General features: G+C 36.4%; 1 protein-coding gene across 1 annotated transcript in view; it reads left to right on the plus strand.

The window, feature by feature from the left end:
- The window catches only part of ANTXR2 (ANTXR cell adhesion molecule 2), a 168,229-nt gene that overhangs the window by 93,015 nt on the left and 55,900 nt on the right, over positions 1 to 19,314 (plus strand). Inside the window, exons 14-16 of the mRNA XM_020904317.2 lie at positions 296 to 388; positions 5,434 to 5,601; positions 5,890 to 5,970. Coding sequence (XP_020759976.2) covers positions 296 to 388; positions 5,434 to 5,601; positions 5,890 to 5,970 — 342 coding nt within the window. The remainder of the gene's footprint in view (positions 1 to 295; positions 389 to 5,433; positions 5,602 to 5,889; positions 5,971 to 19,314) is intronic.

Below are 19,314 nucleotides of genomic sequence, written 5' to 3' on the forward strand. Positions count from 1 at the left end.
ATCTGGAAAAAACAAATGAAGTTCATAGTTAAGGAGCAACTTCTGGTAGCCTAGCAAAATAAGGTAGATTCCATGAATTGTGGAATGAAAGGAGCCCTTATATTCTGTAGAACTTCACTTGAAATTTATACACGTAAGCAGAAGTACATACACATGTGCTATGTGTAATTTTTACTGTATTTCTTCCATACCAGTGGTATTATTCAGAAAAATATCTAAATGTGAGCCAGTTCTGACTTAAGTAACAGTTTAAGAAATTAATTAAACACATTTTTAAAAACTTGTATCTGCATAGGAGGAAGAAGAACCTCTGCCTACCAAGAAATGGCCAACTGTGGATGCTTCCTATTATGGTGGTCGAGGTGTTGGAGGAATTAAAAGAATGGAGGTTGGTATATCTTAAAAAAAAATAGAACCTGCTAATCTGGAATATATATTTTTAGAACTGTTAAGCCATGGAAACTACTTTTCACAGCTCAATTTCCTAATACCATCCAGTATTTCTTAACATGTGGTATTTTTTTGGGCAGTTTTTTTCCATGGAATAATTCTAGCCATTTCAAAACTGTGCAAGAACTGACTTCATTAGCCAATGGATTGCATTGATAAGACTCATGAATTCTAAAGGGCAAAACAAAATTAGGGATTTTCCTCACTGTTTTGGAAAAAATGATGACAGAGAACATCAGCTTTGAAGAAGCCAACTACTTAAAGTTGCAACAATGCTTGTCTTTGAAGAGTCAGTAGTTAAGTACTGTTTGGGGAGGAAAAAATGTTAAAATATTCAGTAGAGTGGATATGACCCTATCACAAATGTAGAGGAAGTGCCTTTAAGGCTTTTAAAAAATAGGTTTTAGTTGCCACTTATGAATAATCATAATTAATATTAAATATCATTTATAGAATGTATTAAATTTTTAGACTGGCAAAAAGTGTGGATTAAAATAAAACTTAAATATTATATCTTAACCATCAAATGAGGTCTTCTTATCACCACAGACATATTTTTCAATGTGATGGAATAATTAATAATAAGCAAGCCCTGTCAGCACTGACCCCTTAACGTGGCAGAGATAAGCCAGCCTCCCATCCAAGGGAGCAGTTGGAGGGATTTTGTCATTGATATCATGACTTTATTATTAAACACAGATCCTGGCACAGCATGTATATAAGAAGATGTATGCGGGGGGAAAACGGTTAGACAGGAATGGGCACAACGTGTTAGTAGTTTTCTTTGAATGGAGTGATTTTCAGTTTGTGTTATGTATTTCCCTGCTTGTTCATGACCTATTTGTCAGTGAGCATGTACTAATTTATATCAGAATAATAAGCCTCATTCCATTGTGAAATCCACACATATAAAATACCACGTGACAGTGGGGATCAAATACATTGCGTGTGTGCTCCGTTGCTCAGTCGTGTCCAGCTCTTTGCGACCCTGTGGGCTGTAGCCCGCCGGGAAGCTCTGTCTATGGGATTCTCCAGGCAAGAGCACTGAAGTCGGTAGCCACTCCCTTCTCCAGGGGATCTTCTCAACCCAGCGATGAAATCCAGGTCTCCTGCATTGCAGGTGGTCCTTCGCCATCTGAGCCACCTGGTATATTTGTTCTTATTGAAAACATGAGGAATTGTGGCAGATTTTTGTTTCTCCAATATTCTAGTATTCCAGAGATTAGGAGTCTCTTTCTACAGAAAAGAAAAGCATATGCATGAGCTCCTGAACGGGCTCCAAGTTAAAAGGCGTATTATTGGAATATGGTCAGGAAAGCCATGGGCCATGAACGTCCTTGAGTAACTCGCATTTCAAGTTTTAAGAGTTATTGACTCTTTTATTTAAAATTTAGTTGAATTGAAATTTATTTATTTGTGTTTTAGTTTTGACTTAATTGATATGAAATTACATTGCCCTTCCTTTTTAGCTGAAGAAAATTTATGAGGACTCATTTACTATTAATAAATCAGAGTCCATTTTAGTCACAGATAATTTTTCTAAAGTTTTTTCTTTAATGTGGACCATTTTTAAAGTCTTTATTCAATTTGTTCAATTTGTTTTACATTTTGGTTTTTTGAAACAATATTGTTTGTTTCTATTTTATGTTTTGGTTTTTTTGGCTGTGAGGCATGTGGGATCTTAACTTCCCGGACCAGGGATCAAATCCACTCCCCCTGCATTGGAAGGCAAAGTCTTAACCAGTGGACCACCGGGGAAGTTCCCTAACCATAGATAATTTTGGCTATATTTTATGGACTAGTCTATCAGTGAGGTGGAACTAAGGATGGGATGATGGAAAAAATGAGCAAGTAAATATGGGCATCACAAAGGGGAAACACAATATGTAAAAATACACAATAAAAATATACTGAGAATTTAGCACCATTAGACTTTTTTAAGCATGAATTTATTTAAACTTGGAGAGGAAAAATAGAAAACATACCTTGTTTTAAAATCATGCCTATTGAGATCTGGAAAGTATTTTCCTTAAAAAATAAATACCTTAAAGGGAAAGTAAATGGAATTATAGAAATCATGGTACATCTGAATTAAAAAATAAATCTTTGTAACTAAATGTTATTTTAAGCCAGTATAGGAATTTTAGTAGAAAGTCTTTCTTCCTTCTCCTTTACATTAAATATTTAAACACTGTGGTAATGGCAATTTGCAGAAAGCTGGAGCTGAACTGATGTTAATAACAGCTGTTAGAACAACTGATCCACGGTACCTGATGACTTCACATGTGTGTTTCTGGCAGTGCAGCAGGAAACTGTTTTTGTTTCTTTTCTCAGTTCTGAAATTGCTCCTTTATGATACAACCTCTGAATATGCTCAGAAATTATGGAATTTCATTGTTTATCATGAAAACCAAATAGAATTGGAAACACGTAGCTATCAAACTTGCACTTTTTTAAAAATAGTCAAAAGTCAGATATATCAGTTTTGTCAAGGCTGCCTTTAGCAACCTGTTCTTGTTATTCTCTTATCCTTTTTGGCTATCTCAATGTGGTCAAACTAAAATATTAAAATTTATACATATAAGTGTGTAATATATTTAATTGTTTTTAAGAGTTTAAGGAAAACTCTATATAGTGTTTCCTAGCTTTAGAATTTGAAGCTGAATGAGAATTGATCGTGCTGTTGTTTGTGGTGATGGTGATAATGATGAAACAGCTATGATGAGCTAAGAATAATGGATTTATGTAATGCATTTATTTTAGACCTCAGCAACTATAATGGGGGCTTCCCTGGTGGCTCAGAGGTAAAGAATCTGCCTGCCAGTGCAGGAGACATGGGTTCAATCCCTGGCTCGGGAAGATTCCCTGGAGAAGGAAACAGCAAGCCACTCCAGTATTCTTGCCTGGAAAATCCCATGGACAGAGGAGCTTGGCAGGCTACAGTCCATGGGTCGCAAAAGAATTGGATGCAATTTAGTGACTAAACAATAGCAACAACAACTATATATTGGGTTGGCCAAAACGTTCATTCAGTTTTTCCCATAAGAAGTTGTAAAATGGACTTTTCCACCAGCCTAGTATCATACATTTAGTTGTTTAGTAGTTGAGTCCTTAGAAATGCCATATTGGGCGAGAACTCCTGTTCAGCTGTCTTCGTGTTCTTTATCTGAGAATGGTGCCAGTGTTACTTAGAGGAAGGATACAGTTACCATTACCTCTGTGATACCAACTGTGAATGCTGCACTAGTTAAAATCTGAGTTAAAAATCTGTAACTTCTGAATGGTCCTAAATTTTACCTACTGATACTTCTACTCCGAATTACTTCTCTGAGTTATGATATTATTTGACTGTATCTCTTTTTTCCCCCCTTAGAATAGAGACTTTACAACTGCAGGAGACGGGTCCTGGTTTTAGGATTTTTTAGTTCAATTTAGATATATCTAAAGATTTTTAAAGTTTTAATTACTCTAGGTGAAGACACTGATTTGAAAGAGAAGGTCATTTCTCTGGAAAGAAAGCCAACTATCTAGCTCTAAAGGTTTAATGGTGTTTAAAACAGTTTTAACAACCTCATAAAGAACATTCTAGTACCACTGATCACACTGAAAGATACAGATACATTTTAATGACTCAACAGGGTCCACTTGAAATTGAAAACCTATTCTAAAATTGTAGTTAAAAAAAGGTAAAAACATCTAAGTAAGCCTTATCAAAAAGCTATGAATAGATCTTTCTATGAACAGTAATCATCTGTATTCCTGTCCGCTAATTCAGGTCATTAAAATGCTTTTAAAAAGCTTATTAATCATTTTTTCTTTGTAGAAATTACTTAACACTGGTGACACACTGCGTGCCCAGGACAGGCCTTCCTTTTCTTTTTAGAGCTTCACTTATTTTTGTCTTCTTTGGTAACATCCTTGCTTTTTAGACTTCTCTGCTGCTCTTGGATGAACAAAACCTTTCTCCAGGGGCTGCATCCTCTTCACATGCCCACACTTGAAAAAAATTTGGCTCAGATTTAGCCAATTTTCACAGAAAAATAAAGAAAACATCATTTGACCGTGCAGTTTTTTTCAGTGTCCAGGGTTTTCAGAGAAAGGAATTCCCCCAAATTTGTGGAAATCTCTGATGTCTCTGAATTCTTCTCTTCAGAGTCTTTTCAGATTTGTCTTCCTTAATGAAAAATGTATATATATGTCAAATAACCATATGCATATGAGCAGAGGAACTGAAGACTGAGAGCTGCTTTACAAAGTGAAGATAAAACACATATAATTATTTTTACTTCCAAAGGCAAAAGTTTAATCATACCTTTGTCCTTACTCAAACTTGATGGAAACTTTGGAAGGAAAAATTAACTCCTTGTATAAAATATATTTGTAAAATTCGAACCTAGTTGAAACATCTTGTCCACTTCAGACTAACATGTTCAAAGCCCTGTCTTGCTACTTACTGTGTGGCTTTGGGCTCATCACTTAACCTTGTATATCTTTGTTTCCTCCATGGGAAGCAAAAAACACAGTATCTACCTCATAGCATTTTTTGTATGGATTAAATGCAGCTTGGCACATGATAATTATTCAATAAATGCTAATTATCATCATGATTACCATCTATTTCAACCATTGTCATCAGTATATAGGGGTGTGTGTTTAGCTAGAAGGAGAACATACCGAAAGAATATAATTACACATTTCTGTTGTAAAATACAAATTAACTCCTTATTTGAAATAATGGAGAAATGGTTGTATCAAATTTAGTTGATGCCAAATTTTTATAAAGGGTCTTTATTTCTAGGATCTTGATATTAAATACATAAGGAGTAGTGAAAAACCTGTTAAATCTCAGAAGAAGAGGAATTTGGAGTTAGGTTACCTACTCATCTTTTGACTCTGAGGTGTTGAGCCAAGAACCAATTGAACAAGAGTCTGTTCTCCTGGGCCACTGTATGTCTGATAGCAGTATTTCCCTTTGTTTTAAAGGTTCGTTGGGGTGATAAAGGATCTACAGAAGAAGGTGCAAGGCTAGAGAAAGCCAAAAATGCTGTGGTAACCCTTCCTGAAGAACCAGAGGAACCCGTCAGACCCAGACCACCTCGATCCAAACCCACACACCAGCCTCCTCAGACCAAGTGGTACACGCCAATTAAGGTGACTGTTCAAACGTTGTGGGATTTAACTGCAATTCCAAAAGTGTAATCCTCGTAGTCTCCCTGAAGGAGGACCAAGTTATATCAAACAGCAGACATTCAAGTCACCTCCTAACAACTGAGTCATTTCTCAGTAACAAGAAATGCCGTTTTTGTTATTTATTCATTTAGTTAATGAAAGAAATGAGAGTAGAGGAAAAGACTTTATCTTCTTCATTTTAGCTCATTTATCTAGCAAGCAGAGGTTGAGTACATTTCCCAGAGATTGACAGCTCATGTTTCCCTTTAGGGTCGGCTGGATGCGCTCTGGGCTTTGTTGCGGAGGCAGTATGACCGAGTTTCCTTGATGCGACCTCAGGAAGGAGATGAGGTTTGTACCTGGGATCTGTTGGGGAAAAGCTAGATTATTCTTTTAAGGATGAAATAATTGATGAGATTAATATTTTCAGTGCCAAGCTTTATTTAGTGTTATATGATTCTAGCATGGTGTTTAAACTATCAAAACATCTAAATCTTAAGATTTTACTTCTATGAGATGGAGATAATTTTTAAAACATCTGAGTTCAACCATTTAGAAAACCAATTTGAGAAAATATTCCTGGAATATTCCCAACAGATCATTTATCCTTTGCTGTGACCATAGGTAGAGAGAATCAGGTGGTTTGTGAAGCAGGCTCTTTCATTACCAAACCACTGTGGTTAATACAAAGTTCTTGTATTTAATGAAGTTTGTGCCTCTGTTTAAATTAATGCATAATCTAGAGTTCTGCTTCTCAAACAACATATAACAACTCTCTTCTTCAATATGCTAGACTTTCACTTTATAGGTTTTAAAATTGTTTTCACGCATCATCTTAGTTTTCTGTCCCCCAACTTAGACATTAATTTTCAACATTTTAAGTGTTGGGTATAGTGGTAGCACTGAAGATGTACTAGCAAAAACAAGAGTGGTTCCAACACTCTCGTCAGCAACCTTCTATATTCCTTTGTGATTCCTCTCATGACTAAAATTTAGTTTTATGGCCTTTTCTTATTTGTACTAATTTTGACTTAATTCACTAACTTATAGATAATAAATATGCACAAGTAATAGCATCTGGTAATATTGAGGGGTACAGATAATGGCCTTTGCCCTTAAGAAATCTAAACTTTGGGATACACACAAAAATAAAATTTATTCCAGAACATGATCTAAGCCATATGCAGATAAACATCAAGGACTCTTGAGTACATGGAGGAAGAGACATTAACTCTTCCTGGAGGAATCTGGGAATGTTTCATCAAAAAATAGAGGCCTGCTATCTTTGAAAATGCATTAGGTTTCATCAGGTGGAGCTAGGTGGAATGAGCATTTCCACAGGTGAAGCATCATGAGCAAAATCTCCGAGATAGCCAAGAACAGTGATATGTGGCTTAAAAAATAGTCTGGAGGTTGGGGATTCAAGCCAGAATGATGAATTGGGAATAGAAAATCTTTGAGTTTGGATAAATCGATGCATTTGTGCTTCTGAATGATGCATTATAATCATTCTTTCATTAATTCAAACAAATATCTATCTAATGTCTAAAATGTACGAAACACTTTGTTAGATACCAAGTAAATCTAATGTTCTTCTTATGGTGCTAGAATAGTTTACATGTTGCCCCAGCAGGTTAAAGCATCATTTATTTTTCCATGATTGCAGAATAATGCTTTCATTATTTTGACCAAAATTTCCTTTGTTTTTGTTTTTTTGAGAATTTGCTCGTTCTTCAGTCTGATATAATCCTGGAACCTTTATCCTAACTCTTGAGGTTAAGTTGTTTCAAAACTCAGAATCTTTCAGATTTTAGGAATCTGATACAATCCGTATATCTGTTTATATACTGTGGAAAGCATCATCTCCTGAGCTCAATGTTGAGACATTCTGCTACAGAAATATTGATTACTACAGGTGGATAATAACAGACCATAAATATGCTCCAGTTAGTTCAGGTCAGTTTTTTCTTCCAAATGTATTTTAGTGACACAGTTAACACAAAACTTTCAGTTTTTAAAGATTTTGTATTTAAAAAATATAGGCAAAAGATAGTAAACTTTTATTGTTTCCCAGTTTTTTGTTTACCACTTTTTTCACTCTTCACCTATATGTGTGATTTATGATTTTTAAATTTGTTTTTGTTTAAATGCAGGACTTTAAACTTAGTAAATATCAATTGTTGGTTCAGTTAATTGATTTGCTTTTCCATCAGATATATATTATGATTCTGTGTGTGTCTGACACAGTCTGATTTAATGTTTATTCATAATACCTATTCTTGATGGTTTTGCTGCTTCCAAAATTTTGTCAACTGTAAATTTTTGTCACTTAGTTCAAGTTCAGACCTCAGTGGGGTACTCCATGAGCACCTTCCACACAGATTGACACTACACACTGTTAATTAAAATGAATATGGTAAAGGTAGAAGCCCACCAATAGTATTAACTCAATTTACCATCTTATTCACAAGGATATTTAATAAATTTTATTAATTTTCTGTATTTAAGGTATAATTATATTTCTGTATTCCCCCATTCAACCAAATCAGTGATGCAAAATTATTTGGTCCTGGAAATCAAGTAATTTTGACATGACTTTTTTCTTACTTCTAATTCTTGCTATGATCTTTTATAATATTTATTATTTTTATAGACTAGGGTTTGATGTCAGACCTATAGTTTACAGCATATAACTTTTTCCCTTTAGACAGCCTGGGAAATCTTTGCCCTCCCCTCTTTTTATTTCTCATTTCCCCATTTTTCATGTTTCATAAAGATTATTAAGAATATCTGAGTTTCTGTCACCTTTGTATCATCTACCAGGTCCTCTTTATTTGATAGAGTTTATTTTTTAAAAAGATCATATAATATTTTAAAAATTCCAGTACTTTTCTTTTGCTTTAGAATAACTTTCATTTGAGAAACTTAATTTACCTAGTAAGAAATTGAAGACCCAGAGGTAGGAGGAGAATAAATGATACAGAACATATTTGGCACAGCTAAATTTTTATGTATGATGGTAAGATGGGATGCTTTGCTTTCGTAATTATCTGTGCAGGAGAAGAAGACCATGGCTCACTGTAACCTTCTATTTATTGTGGCTAGTTAGGTAAGCTCTCAAAAATTAAACTGTCTGAACTCCAAGGTTTTTATCAACGTCGTTTATATAGATATGGTTTATCTCATAGGATTACATGGAGTAGAGGAAAATTTAAATTTAGAAGACGAAGATGTCCAAGTAGCAATGTCCTCTAGTTTTCTGCCTATTCTTAGTTTTGGATTTCCTAGGCAAGCGGGGGCATAATCACTTAATGAGAAAATTAGTCTTGGAGGTTTTTTTGTGACACATTTAGATAGCTAGATTTACCTATGACTAGGCTCCGCCAGCACAAGGAAGGATAAAATTCTATCTTCAACTTGACTCCCCTGAAACCAATCAGTACTTGATAAAATTAAGTTAAAATACAGATCTCTGACTACTCGGACAACTCATGAAATATTTCTTAAATATGTATGTACTATATATATAGTATATATAGGTATATATATATGTATCAATATTGCTTCCCACTAAAAAGATTTGTCTCTGCATATCGAATAGTTCATTGGAATATATGTTATTAGCTGTTCAAGGTCAGTTCTTTTTAAGAAAAACTTAACCTTATCAACAAACTGGTAAATAAATTTTGCAAATAATTTTGTGATTTTTCTGTGCTTGTAAAGGTTTGAGTGTGTTTACTTTTGACTATGCTTCTTGTGACATGTGTGCATAATGGTATAAGAGGTGTGTGTGTGTGTATGTGTGTGTGTGTGTTTAAAGCAATTTGTACATTGCAGAGATTAGGAGGACTTTTGGAAACATTTTCATTTCGTTGGGCATGGATGCAGTTTTGCTGTATATTGTCAAGAAACAAATGAGAACGCTTTCTCATTTCTCAATTTTAAAGAAAGTAATAGTCACGCTCTTTCTTTGGGGGGTAAAAAAAGACACCACAAAACTGCCTAAGAGAGAATAAAACACCATTGTTTTCAGCTTGTGGCTGATGGTTCCAAAATAACACCACCTCCCCTTAGTCAACAGCGCGGCTTTCCACCCTGAAAACCCATCCTGTCATGGATTTATAAATTGTTTACTGCAGACTCTGCCTCTTGAGAGTCTAGTTTCATAAACACATCCGCGCCCGTAGAACCAAACCCGGAGTCACGCACATTTCCCGGCAAGGCCCGTCACGCTGAATTTCCAGCCAAATGGCTCTCCTTTCATGGCTCCGAGGCCGCAGCGGGCTCAGTGGCAGCATCCGCGGCCGAGCTGAAGCCCTTGATCAAGTAACTGAAGTTCAGGCCTCGAGTATCAAAGCGGCGCCAGGCACCTCCGGCTCGGCCCCCGCGCTCCGGCTACCTGTGGGCGCCGCCAGCCCCCGCCAGGCGGCGGGACGGCGGGGCTGCGGGCGGCCCGGGGGCCGGGCTTTGATGGCGGCCGCGGGTCCTCGGAGTCATGAATGTTTCAGCGCGCGGGCGCGAGGTGCGGGCGGCGCGTCCAGGTGTGAGCTCGCAGGTTGTCGCCGACATCTGTTGGCCGCGGCGGCGGCGGCGGCCTCCCCCGGCCCGTAGCGAGCGGCCGGATTGTCAGCGGAGGTAGTTGAGAGCGGCAGGACCGTTTTGGTCTCCCTCTCGCTGCCTGCAGGCCTGAAACACCAAAGGTAGGAGCAGGGGGTGGACACAGCTGCGCTCCCGAACTTGCCTTAGGCGCGAATAAAGAGATCTAATGCAGTCTGACTCCGTGGCGGTGGGGAGACGAGGACGGAGAGCCACTTCAGAGACAACTTAACGCGGCAACATCTGCCGCCAAGTTTCCAGGGAGTGACGGGGGACAGCAGGTACCGATCGAAGTCTCCACATAAACAGCCTCCGCGAAGCCGGGGACTCTTTTGAAGGGCCTCCATCAAACGGGCTGGGGTCTGCAGCAGGCGTTTGTTTGGTTTTCAAAGCGGTGTTTTGTTTTTGCCATAACAAGGTAATTTATAAATGATGCATTAGCAGGCGTTCTCTCTCTGTCTTTTTTTCCCTTTTTCTATTTGAAAAGAGAGTTAGAGAAGCAGCAAAGAAGAAAGCGCAGCCCTGGTTAGGGAGCTGTTGCACAAGCCCAGTCAATCTCCAAGGAGCTTCTTGTCTGTCATCGAGGTTATGTTAACCTTCAGACCGCAGCCTCTCGTTCACCAGCAAGCAGACAGAAATTGAAACAGGGCCAGAAAAGAATGCTGGTGAAAGTAACACCCGTGAAGTATGCCCACTTTGTTTTTTAAACTTAGGGCTTTTTATTACATGGAGATGAAAGAGAATTAGGTTTTCTTGCCAGATGTGTTTAAATTTTTAGTAAGACAAAATTGAGAAAATTGCACTGACTTTAATTTTCTTCTCATTTATAAAGGCTGCATAGAGATAGTTGGGTATTAAAAATCAAAAGTAAGAATAACATGTTAATAGGAGCGTTTTTTTCCCTTTTAAGGAAGTTTCCTCCTCTACTATCTAGATTCAGCCAGAAACAAATCTTAAGGATTTGTATAATTCGCTGAGAATATTGCAAAAACTTATAATTGTGCGCACACAGTATTGGCACAACAGATTAGTAAAAATATTAGTCTGACAAGTAAATCTCCCGGGTATGGTAAGGTAATAAAGATTCTATGGTAGTATAAACTGTTATGGTTAATAATATTTAGGCAGCCTCACCTGAGGAACTAGTTGGGCCTCCACGAAGATAAAAGGAAAGGAGCTGATCCAAAGTGGCCTTTGGAATGAGGGCATCCAGGGAGCAATGACCTGAGGAGAAAGGCTAGCACTTGGCAAAGTTTTCATTAGTCGGTGGTGAAATAAGCAATATGGGCACATAGCGAGTTTCCAGTTAAGCTAAGTATATTACATGGAGAAGACTTCCATTAATTGTGCAGATATTTTCATTTTTAATAATGATTGATGGTAGCTGCTTAAAAAAATGTTCATTGTAACAGAACTCAGTGCTAACCCTCTGATTTTTAAAAAAAATCTACAGAAAAACTCTCCCACCAAAACCCAGTCTGAGAACATGGGTAGCACAGGTTCATTTAGATGGCACCAGAGAAGCCCGAGACCCTCAGTGGCAGATGATTCGGGCTGGACCTCTGGCTTCCATGTCCAGATTAGATTGAGGTTCAGTCCTTTCTTTGTCAGTCCTGCTTCTGAATTCTCGCGCTCCAAACTCACGGCCTCACCTCTTCAGTGGCGGCTTTTTCAAGGATTCTTACCCTCCCAAGGATCACTCTGAACTCTCATGCTTACAAAACAGCGCTCTGTGCTATCAAACCACTTCATCTTCAGATTGAAGAGGCATCTGGAAGGCAGCAATTTCGTACCAGGATGCCTTTAAATTCCACATCACATTTGCAAGACAGAAACCACTTGTGGGTGTTTCTGAGCAGATTGAAGCCTTCACTCAGACGATTTGATGTGTAAGATGTCTTCAGTGCTTGGAACTGTGCTGCTAATAACTGCATTCTTAAACTTTGTTTTTAGATTCCATGTAAACACTTTGTGTCATATAACCAAACGTAGATTTTAGGGACTGTACTTCAGCCTTATTAAGTCAGTCCTACTGAACACAAAATGCCTGCAATGCTTTCACTTTTCCCTTTTTATACTTAAAGAGTAGAGAAAAATATCATTTGTAAAAACTCTTAAGTGATTGCTTGCCTTTTGTTTCTATAAGATCTGAAATTTTGTATGGTCCTTTAGGCCAAGTATGATGCAAAAGCACTTGAAAAGAGTACCAGTAGATGTTTCTATCCTTTTTGTTACCACCAGTATCTTTCCATTCTTACTATCTTTCTCTCCCTTTTTTTTCAGAAAACAGCCTTAGTAGGCAGATTTCTTTATTTAATCTTTTGGCTGTACTGTATGGCATGCGCGAGGATCTTAGTTCCCCGACTAGGGATTGAACTCTTAGCCCAAGTATTGGCAGCATGGAGTCTTAACCACTGGACCATCAGGAAAGCCCCAGTTCTTATTACCTCTTGTCATTACATGTCAGGGCATCCTTAAAATACCTTAAATATCCCACTTAAAAATTAGCAGAAAGAATTATCTTCGGTTTACACTTATTTGAAAGACAAATTTTTACTAGAATAACTCATGTCGTGAACACGCCATTGTTACAATTTCCAGTCTGATTTATGAGTGTGTGCGTGTGTGTGTATATATATGTGTGTGTATAATGTTTAATATAAATGTATATGTATATATAATCCTACAGAACATATTTTTCAGTGTATATGTCTTCGACTAATGTCTGTTTCAGTGGAAAATAGCAAGTTCAGAAAATAGAGTGCTTTTTTGATACCATTTTGTAACTTAAATAAAATTGTTGCTTAATTATGCACATAAGCTGGCGAAAGTGTTGACTCAATTTGATTCCCCAAAGTAAAAAACAGAATATGCAAATTTTAATCATTTAAATGACCAAAAAAGTTTTAATTTTTCAACGAAAGTATAAGTAGAACTTAGATATTTAATTGGCTTTTTACCCCTCTGATCCAAAAGTGTATTTAGTGGCCTCATATATATGTTATATATTAATTTGCAAGTTTAGGTAGAGATATTTCTTGGTTAGAATTGATCAGCAACCTTTAGAAAATCATGAGACAAAAATTATTAAATTAATATAAATATCCTCTTCTTGAATTAATGCACTGAGTTTAAAAATAAGTCTCTGTTTTTTTTTTTTTTTGTCACCAGTGAGCTTTGGCACACGAAAAGAATACTTTAAAAATGTTAGCCTTGTTAACATTGGTTCCATGGCCAAATACATTATTGTATTTGTGGGGAGGCTGTCGATCTCCTGTCTTACTCCTCCACCATCTTCTTCTGCTCCCCCTGTGGCCAGGTACTTTATTTTCTTAGGCTCATATACAGTTTTGTTGTTAAGCATCTGGAGGACATTAATTAAATCATCCAATTGGGAGTAGAAATGTCAGCAAAGGTAGAATTTTAACCTTTCTTTTTCTGTGTTTTAAGTACTTTTTCTGTAGCCCTTATGTAATTTTAATTACAATAGATTAAATTTATATTTATTTAAATGTCACCTTGCAATTTCTGATAATTTACAGAAATTTATATTATTCTGTATATCTTAAATATTGCTTTCAATTTAGAGCTCAAATGATATAGTCCAATGAAGGAAAAAAGTACATTGTTTTGTAGACAGTTTATTACTTTAACAGAGAGCCTAGTGATGGTGACTTTATGTCTACTAGGCCCCCATTTATAAGTTCAGTTTAAGGAAAACTTTCTAACTCAGTTAAGAAAATTGGCTTGAGTAGGATGCTTTCATTGTCCCCTTCTTTTAAAAATGAATTTATACTAATACATTGTATAAATGTATACTTTTAAGGAGAAATAATTTACATTTTTGGTTAAATAGCTTTCATTTCTTTTTATAAAACACTATAATTTTTATAGTATATGTTTATAATCTAAGTAAGTCATCTTTAAAATTGCTTCACATTATCCTATATTCTTCCCTAATTCCACTCTGAATCAAATCACAGTCTCTAATATATGAGGAATTTGAAACTGTTGTAAACTTTGAGGTAAAAAATAAAAATGATTTACTATTCAGACTTTGCAAAAAGTATGTTTAAGAATGCCAATGGCCATTTACTTGTTTACCATTTTTATTTATCTGACTTTGGATTAAAAATTAACTCCTTTAATTTTAAAGACATAAGGAATTTTTTTCTCCTAATGCTTTTCTTTTTTCTTAATGGAATTGGAATAGTTTACAAACTCTTTCCCATTTCAAAATAATTTTGTTCACTGATATATACTTCATATTTCTCACCCTAGAGAACTCTTTCCACTTAGAAAATATGGGGGGAAAAGGTTGTTCTAATTTTCTAAACTTTAGATTCCCATAATGCTTCTTCAAAAGCAGGTTAGTGTATTGAGAATAATATATAGTATATATATTTTTCATAATCCTGACCAGTATTAAGCACATTTTGGCTTGCAATCTTACACACATACATCATATCATATCATATGATATCCTATCTTGATTGACAGTAAATCTGTAAAACATACTTCAATAGAATATTCAAATAGCACATCTATATGCAGATTAGAGGTCGATAGTAACGAATGATTACTTTCCAATTATCTTTGCCTAACAGTTTCATTTCTCTCCCTTCTCCTATCACCTAACATTGGTTGATTCCTACAGTTTAACCCTTGTTCTTAAGTGTTCTCTCCTCCTGCTTTCTCTGGAGACCATGTGGATTTTCACTGCTTTGCCCTCATCACGATACACACCGTTTTAGACAGTTCTGGCCTCCTTCCTCAATTCCTCTTCCTTGTCTCTGAAGACGTGTATGAATTTTCCTCTTAAGTGTTGTATTATTACCACATTCTCTGTGTTTAAGTGGATTAGCATATTCCTTATGTGTGTTTTTCATAAATATTAACTTTATTTCTGTTATTCTAGCTACCCTTCCCCTGCTGCATCTAAGCTGAGGCTGAACAGACCTCATGGTTCCCACAATTCAGTGAGCAGAGACAAGACCTTAACTTATTCTGAGTATGATGTCTTATGCCAAAAAATCACAATATTACCCTATAATATGTACAAAGTACTGATTCAATGAACAGAATTATGTGATTTAATGTCCCTTTTAGCTTTATTGTAATTGATTAAGGTGAATTCTTGATGAATTTATGTAGTAAACTCTACTGATTCTTGAGAGATCCATATTTTGATTTTGTGGAACTTAAAAGGTTTTTTGTAAGCAGGACTAATAATTTTACCTTCAAGTTTCCACCCTGAAACTAAGCTGCTGAGAAAATTATGACATCAGAGCAATTCTTAAATTTGACAAATATGAATTGTCTCTTATAGTAGTATGACTGAGGATACTGATACATAAAAATGCTATTTCTCTGGAGCTAAGGTTTATCATTTGGGGACGATGATTAATTTTTAATTCATAATTAAATCTGTTGAACATGTTCTGCGTTATAAGAGCATGACACAATTATTTCTCCTTAGGTTGAATTCTGAATAGATGAAGGCTTATAATTTTTATTAATTCTCTTTATTGGGATATGTTTATTATTTTCTTGCTTGCAGTTGCATTCTTCTTGTTTTTTTTTTTTTAGACAGATTTACTCTTTGTTTCATATTTGATCTAAGAGAAATTTTCAATGACTGGAATTATTGTAAGATGTATGTTTATCCCAGTGAAATTATACATTATGATGTCAGTCTCTTGCATTGTCATCTTCTGTGTAAGCATACATGCGGCTTATGCTAGCTCTGAGTCTCATTAGTCCAGTTTATAGAAACACTGGCTCTTCTCAACAAAATGACCAGAAAGCTGACAACTGAACTCAGTCCCTACTCTCCAGAAGAAGCATGATGGCTTTATCTGTTCTCTGAATCCAGATTTATGAACTAGTCCTATGCTCTTAACTAGATTAGTTCCTTTTCCATTAACTGCTTAAAGTAGGGCAGCTGTCTGAGCTGTTGGTTGTAAATTTGCTAATGTCTACTTCGTTAATCTCAGGTACAAAAGGCAGCACATAACAGGATCAGAGTTTCAGGACCTGAGGTTTTCACAGCCTAAAATGAGCATGAAAGGGTCAGTGGAGTGGGGAATTGAAGAGATGGGAGGAAGTGTTACATTAGGGAGAAAAGGATGACTTCTGTCATTAATCTTAATTAATTGCCAAGAGTTTTAAATCTGAGTTATTAACACTGAAGTTAAGCCCTTAATATACTGTTCATGCTTTGGCATCAGATGCTCTTTTATAAGATAAAAGGTTTAGGAGGGAGAGAAGTGTGTGTGTGTATGTGTGTGTGTGTGTATCTTACATAAATATTTTCATTTACATCTTTCAAAGATTTCCCTGGGTTAATATTCAGGCCTTCACCTTTTGACAGTTACTGTAGGGCAGTTAGGAATTATAGACAAGTGACAATAAATCCAAATAAAATTTCTAGGTATAGCAACAGCAGTAAATCTGAATAATATTGCTTTCATGTTTACCAGCATACAAAATACTTCACTGAAGAGGAAATGTCAGATTATGGGCTGAAATAGAAGGAGGAAAGATCATGAGCAGAAGTGGGAAAAGAAGCGAATGAAAAAGAAATGAATGAGAAAGAGATTATTCTTCTGAAAAACTTGCAGACAATAGAATTAGTGTTTATTTAAATATTAAACTACATGTTATATGTTTATATAGTTCCGTATTCCTCTATTGCAGCCCTAATCATTTAGAATTAAGCAAATTGAACCTTGAAATGACTAAGCAGCCTTTCCTTTAAAATTCTTTTTTTTCTCCCCACTTGGCTGTTATACTCATGTTTGTCAGGTTTAGCCTACTTTGCTATTAAATCTCCCTTATTATTCCATGATACTTTGCAGTGTGAAATTGCAACTAACTGTATTAATTGTGAGTATTTTGGCTAAGGAGGCTATGGAATAAGGCTTGCGGTACTTACAGGGAAAATCGCCAGAAAGCAGGTATGGCTTAAAGCTTCTGAATTATGATTTCAGAATTATATTTCAAATTCTCCATGTATTTGGACAAATGAAAAGGTCTATAATGAAAGTATATAATGCACTTAAGTTAATTTTTACATGTATATCTTTCTTCTGATGACTCTGAACTGAATTGCAGTTAGCAGGTTATAGCCAGTGACTTGAATATTGTTGTCCACGAATTTAAAATCCTAAATTAGGCTTTGAGATATATAATGTTTATTCTTTACAGAAGTGTTTTCTTTTTTATGATTACTTTTAAATATAAATAAGATAAAACATGAAATAGTATTTATCTCGGTACCTATTTTGCACACTAATTATTGGAGAGACAGTGCAAAAATTTGAAGATATCGAGAGTTTAGATTTTAATTTATAGGCAGTGTAGAGCCAGTAAAGTTTTGGAGCTGGCTAGTAATGTGACCAAATGAAATTTGGGACAGAAGTGTAGATAATTTTTTGTGTGTGTGATAATCTAGTATCAATGCTTTTATATTTATGTGTAGTCTTTCATCATGAGTTGCAGAAAGAATCACTTGAAAATTATAATATAGGAGACCTGATGGATTGTCAAATGACTCAGTGGTTTTTGGATAAAATAACACTTTTTTTCTAATAGACATCCCATCTTTTTTTTTTTTAATACTACTTAGGTTAATTAGCTAAAAATCTGATATTTCATGGCTTCATGTATTTTTCCTGATTTGTCAGAGGTCTAGAGGTCTTTCTTGCTTCTTAGTAATATTTAGATAGATAATTAAAGCTCAGACTAGCAGATCAAATGTACATGAATACATGTATTTATTCATACGTGCATGCGGGCGTACATTGGAGGGTGGTTATGCATCTGATGGGGGCGACAGCAGGGCATCACGGTTGTTGAGGGCACTCATAGTTTCAGGAAAGAGGGAACACTCTCTCTTGATGGGAAGGATTTAGGACTCAAGTTCAGCTGATCACTGAGCACTTACTATGTCTTCCCTGGTGGCTCAGTGGTTCACTGGTAAAGTACCTGCCAGTTCAGGAGACAAGGGGTTGATCCCTGAGTCAGGGAGATCCCCTGGAGAAGGAAATGGGACTCACTCCAGTATTCTTGCCTGGGAAATCCCACGGACAGAGGAGCCTAGCTGGTTATGGTCCCAATGATTACAAAAGAGTCAGACATGATTTAGCGGCTAAACTACGGCAAATGTCTTAGATATGTTCAGTTAGGTGTGTTCAGCTGTTAGTGCTTAAAATGAGGTGTCATTTCATTCCCATTTTATAGATGAAGAACATGAGACTCAGAGAAATTTACTGCATTTTCCAAGGTTACATTGCTGAAAAGTAACAGCCTAGATTCAAACCCAGATTTTATTTATTTCCAGTTCAGTGAGTGGCCCATTATGCCATACTATCGTTGTCCAGTGTTGCTCTTTGTTCTTCTTCCTATTCAGTCAATAACTCAGTGAACTAGGGCTTTTATACAGGTAGAGAAGTGCTTTTTAAAATTTCCAATTTTGAGTCTGATTCTCTTGGGCCAAAATGATCAATTTTGTATCTGTGTCTGTATCCGTAATTTTTTTTAGCATATAGAGTTGAAATTCAGTCCACTATTGGTTGAATCTGTGGATGTAGAAACAGTGGGTAGAACCATTTCAGATGAAGGACTTGAGCGTCAGTGGACTGTAGAATCCTGAGGGGTCTTGGAGTCAATCCACTGTGGAAACTCAGGACAGAGAGACTGTGTACTCAGAATGCATCAGTTTAGTCAGTTCAGTTCAGTCGCTCAGTCATGTCCAGCTCTTTGCGACCCCATGGACTGCAGCATGCCAGGCCTCCCTGTCCATCACCAACTCCCAGAGTTTACTCAGACTCATGTCCACTGAGTCAGTGATGCCATCCAACCATCTCATCCTCTGTCATCCCCTTCTCCTCCCGCTTTCAGTCTTTCCCAGCATCAGCGTCTTTTCCAATGAGTCAGTTCTTCACATCAGGTGGCCAAAGTATTGGTGTTTCAGCTTCAGCATTGGTCCTAATGAATATTCAAGACTAATTTCCTTTAGGATGGACTGGTTGGACCTCCTTGCAGTTCAAGGGACTCTCAAGTGTCTTCTCCAACTCCATGGTTCAAAAGCATCAA

Source organism: Odocoileus virginianus, chromosome 29 (assembly GCF_023699985.2).
Source record: "Odocoileus virginianus isolate 20LAN1187 ecotype Illinois chromosome 29, Ovbor_1.2, whole genome shotgun sequence".
NCBI lineage: Eukaryota > Metazoa > Chordata > Mammalia > Artiodactyla > Cervidae > Odocoileus > Odocoileus virginianus.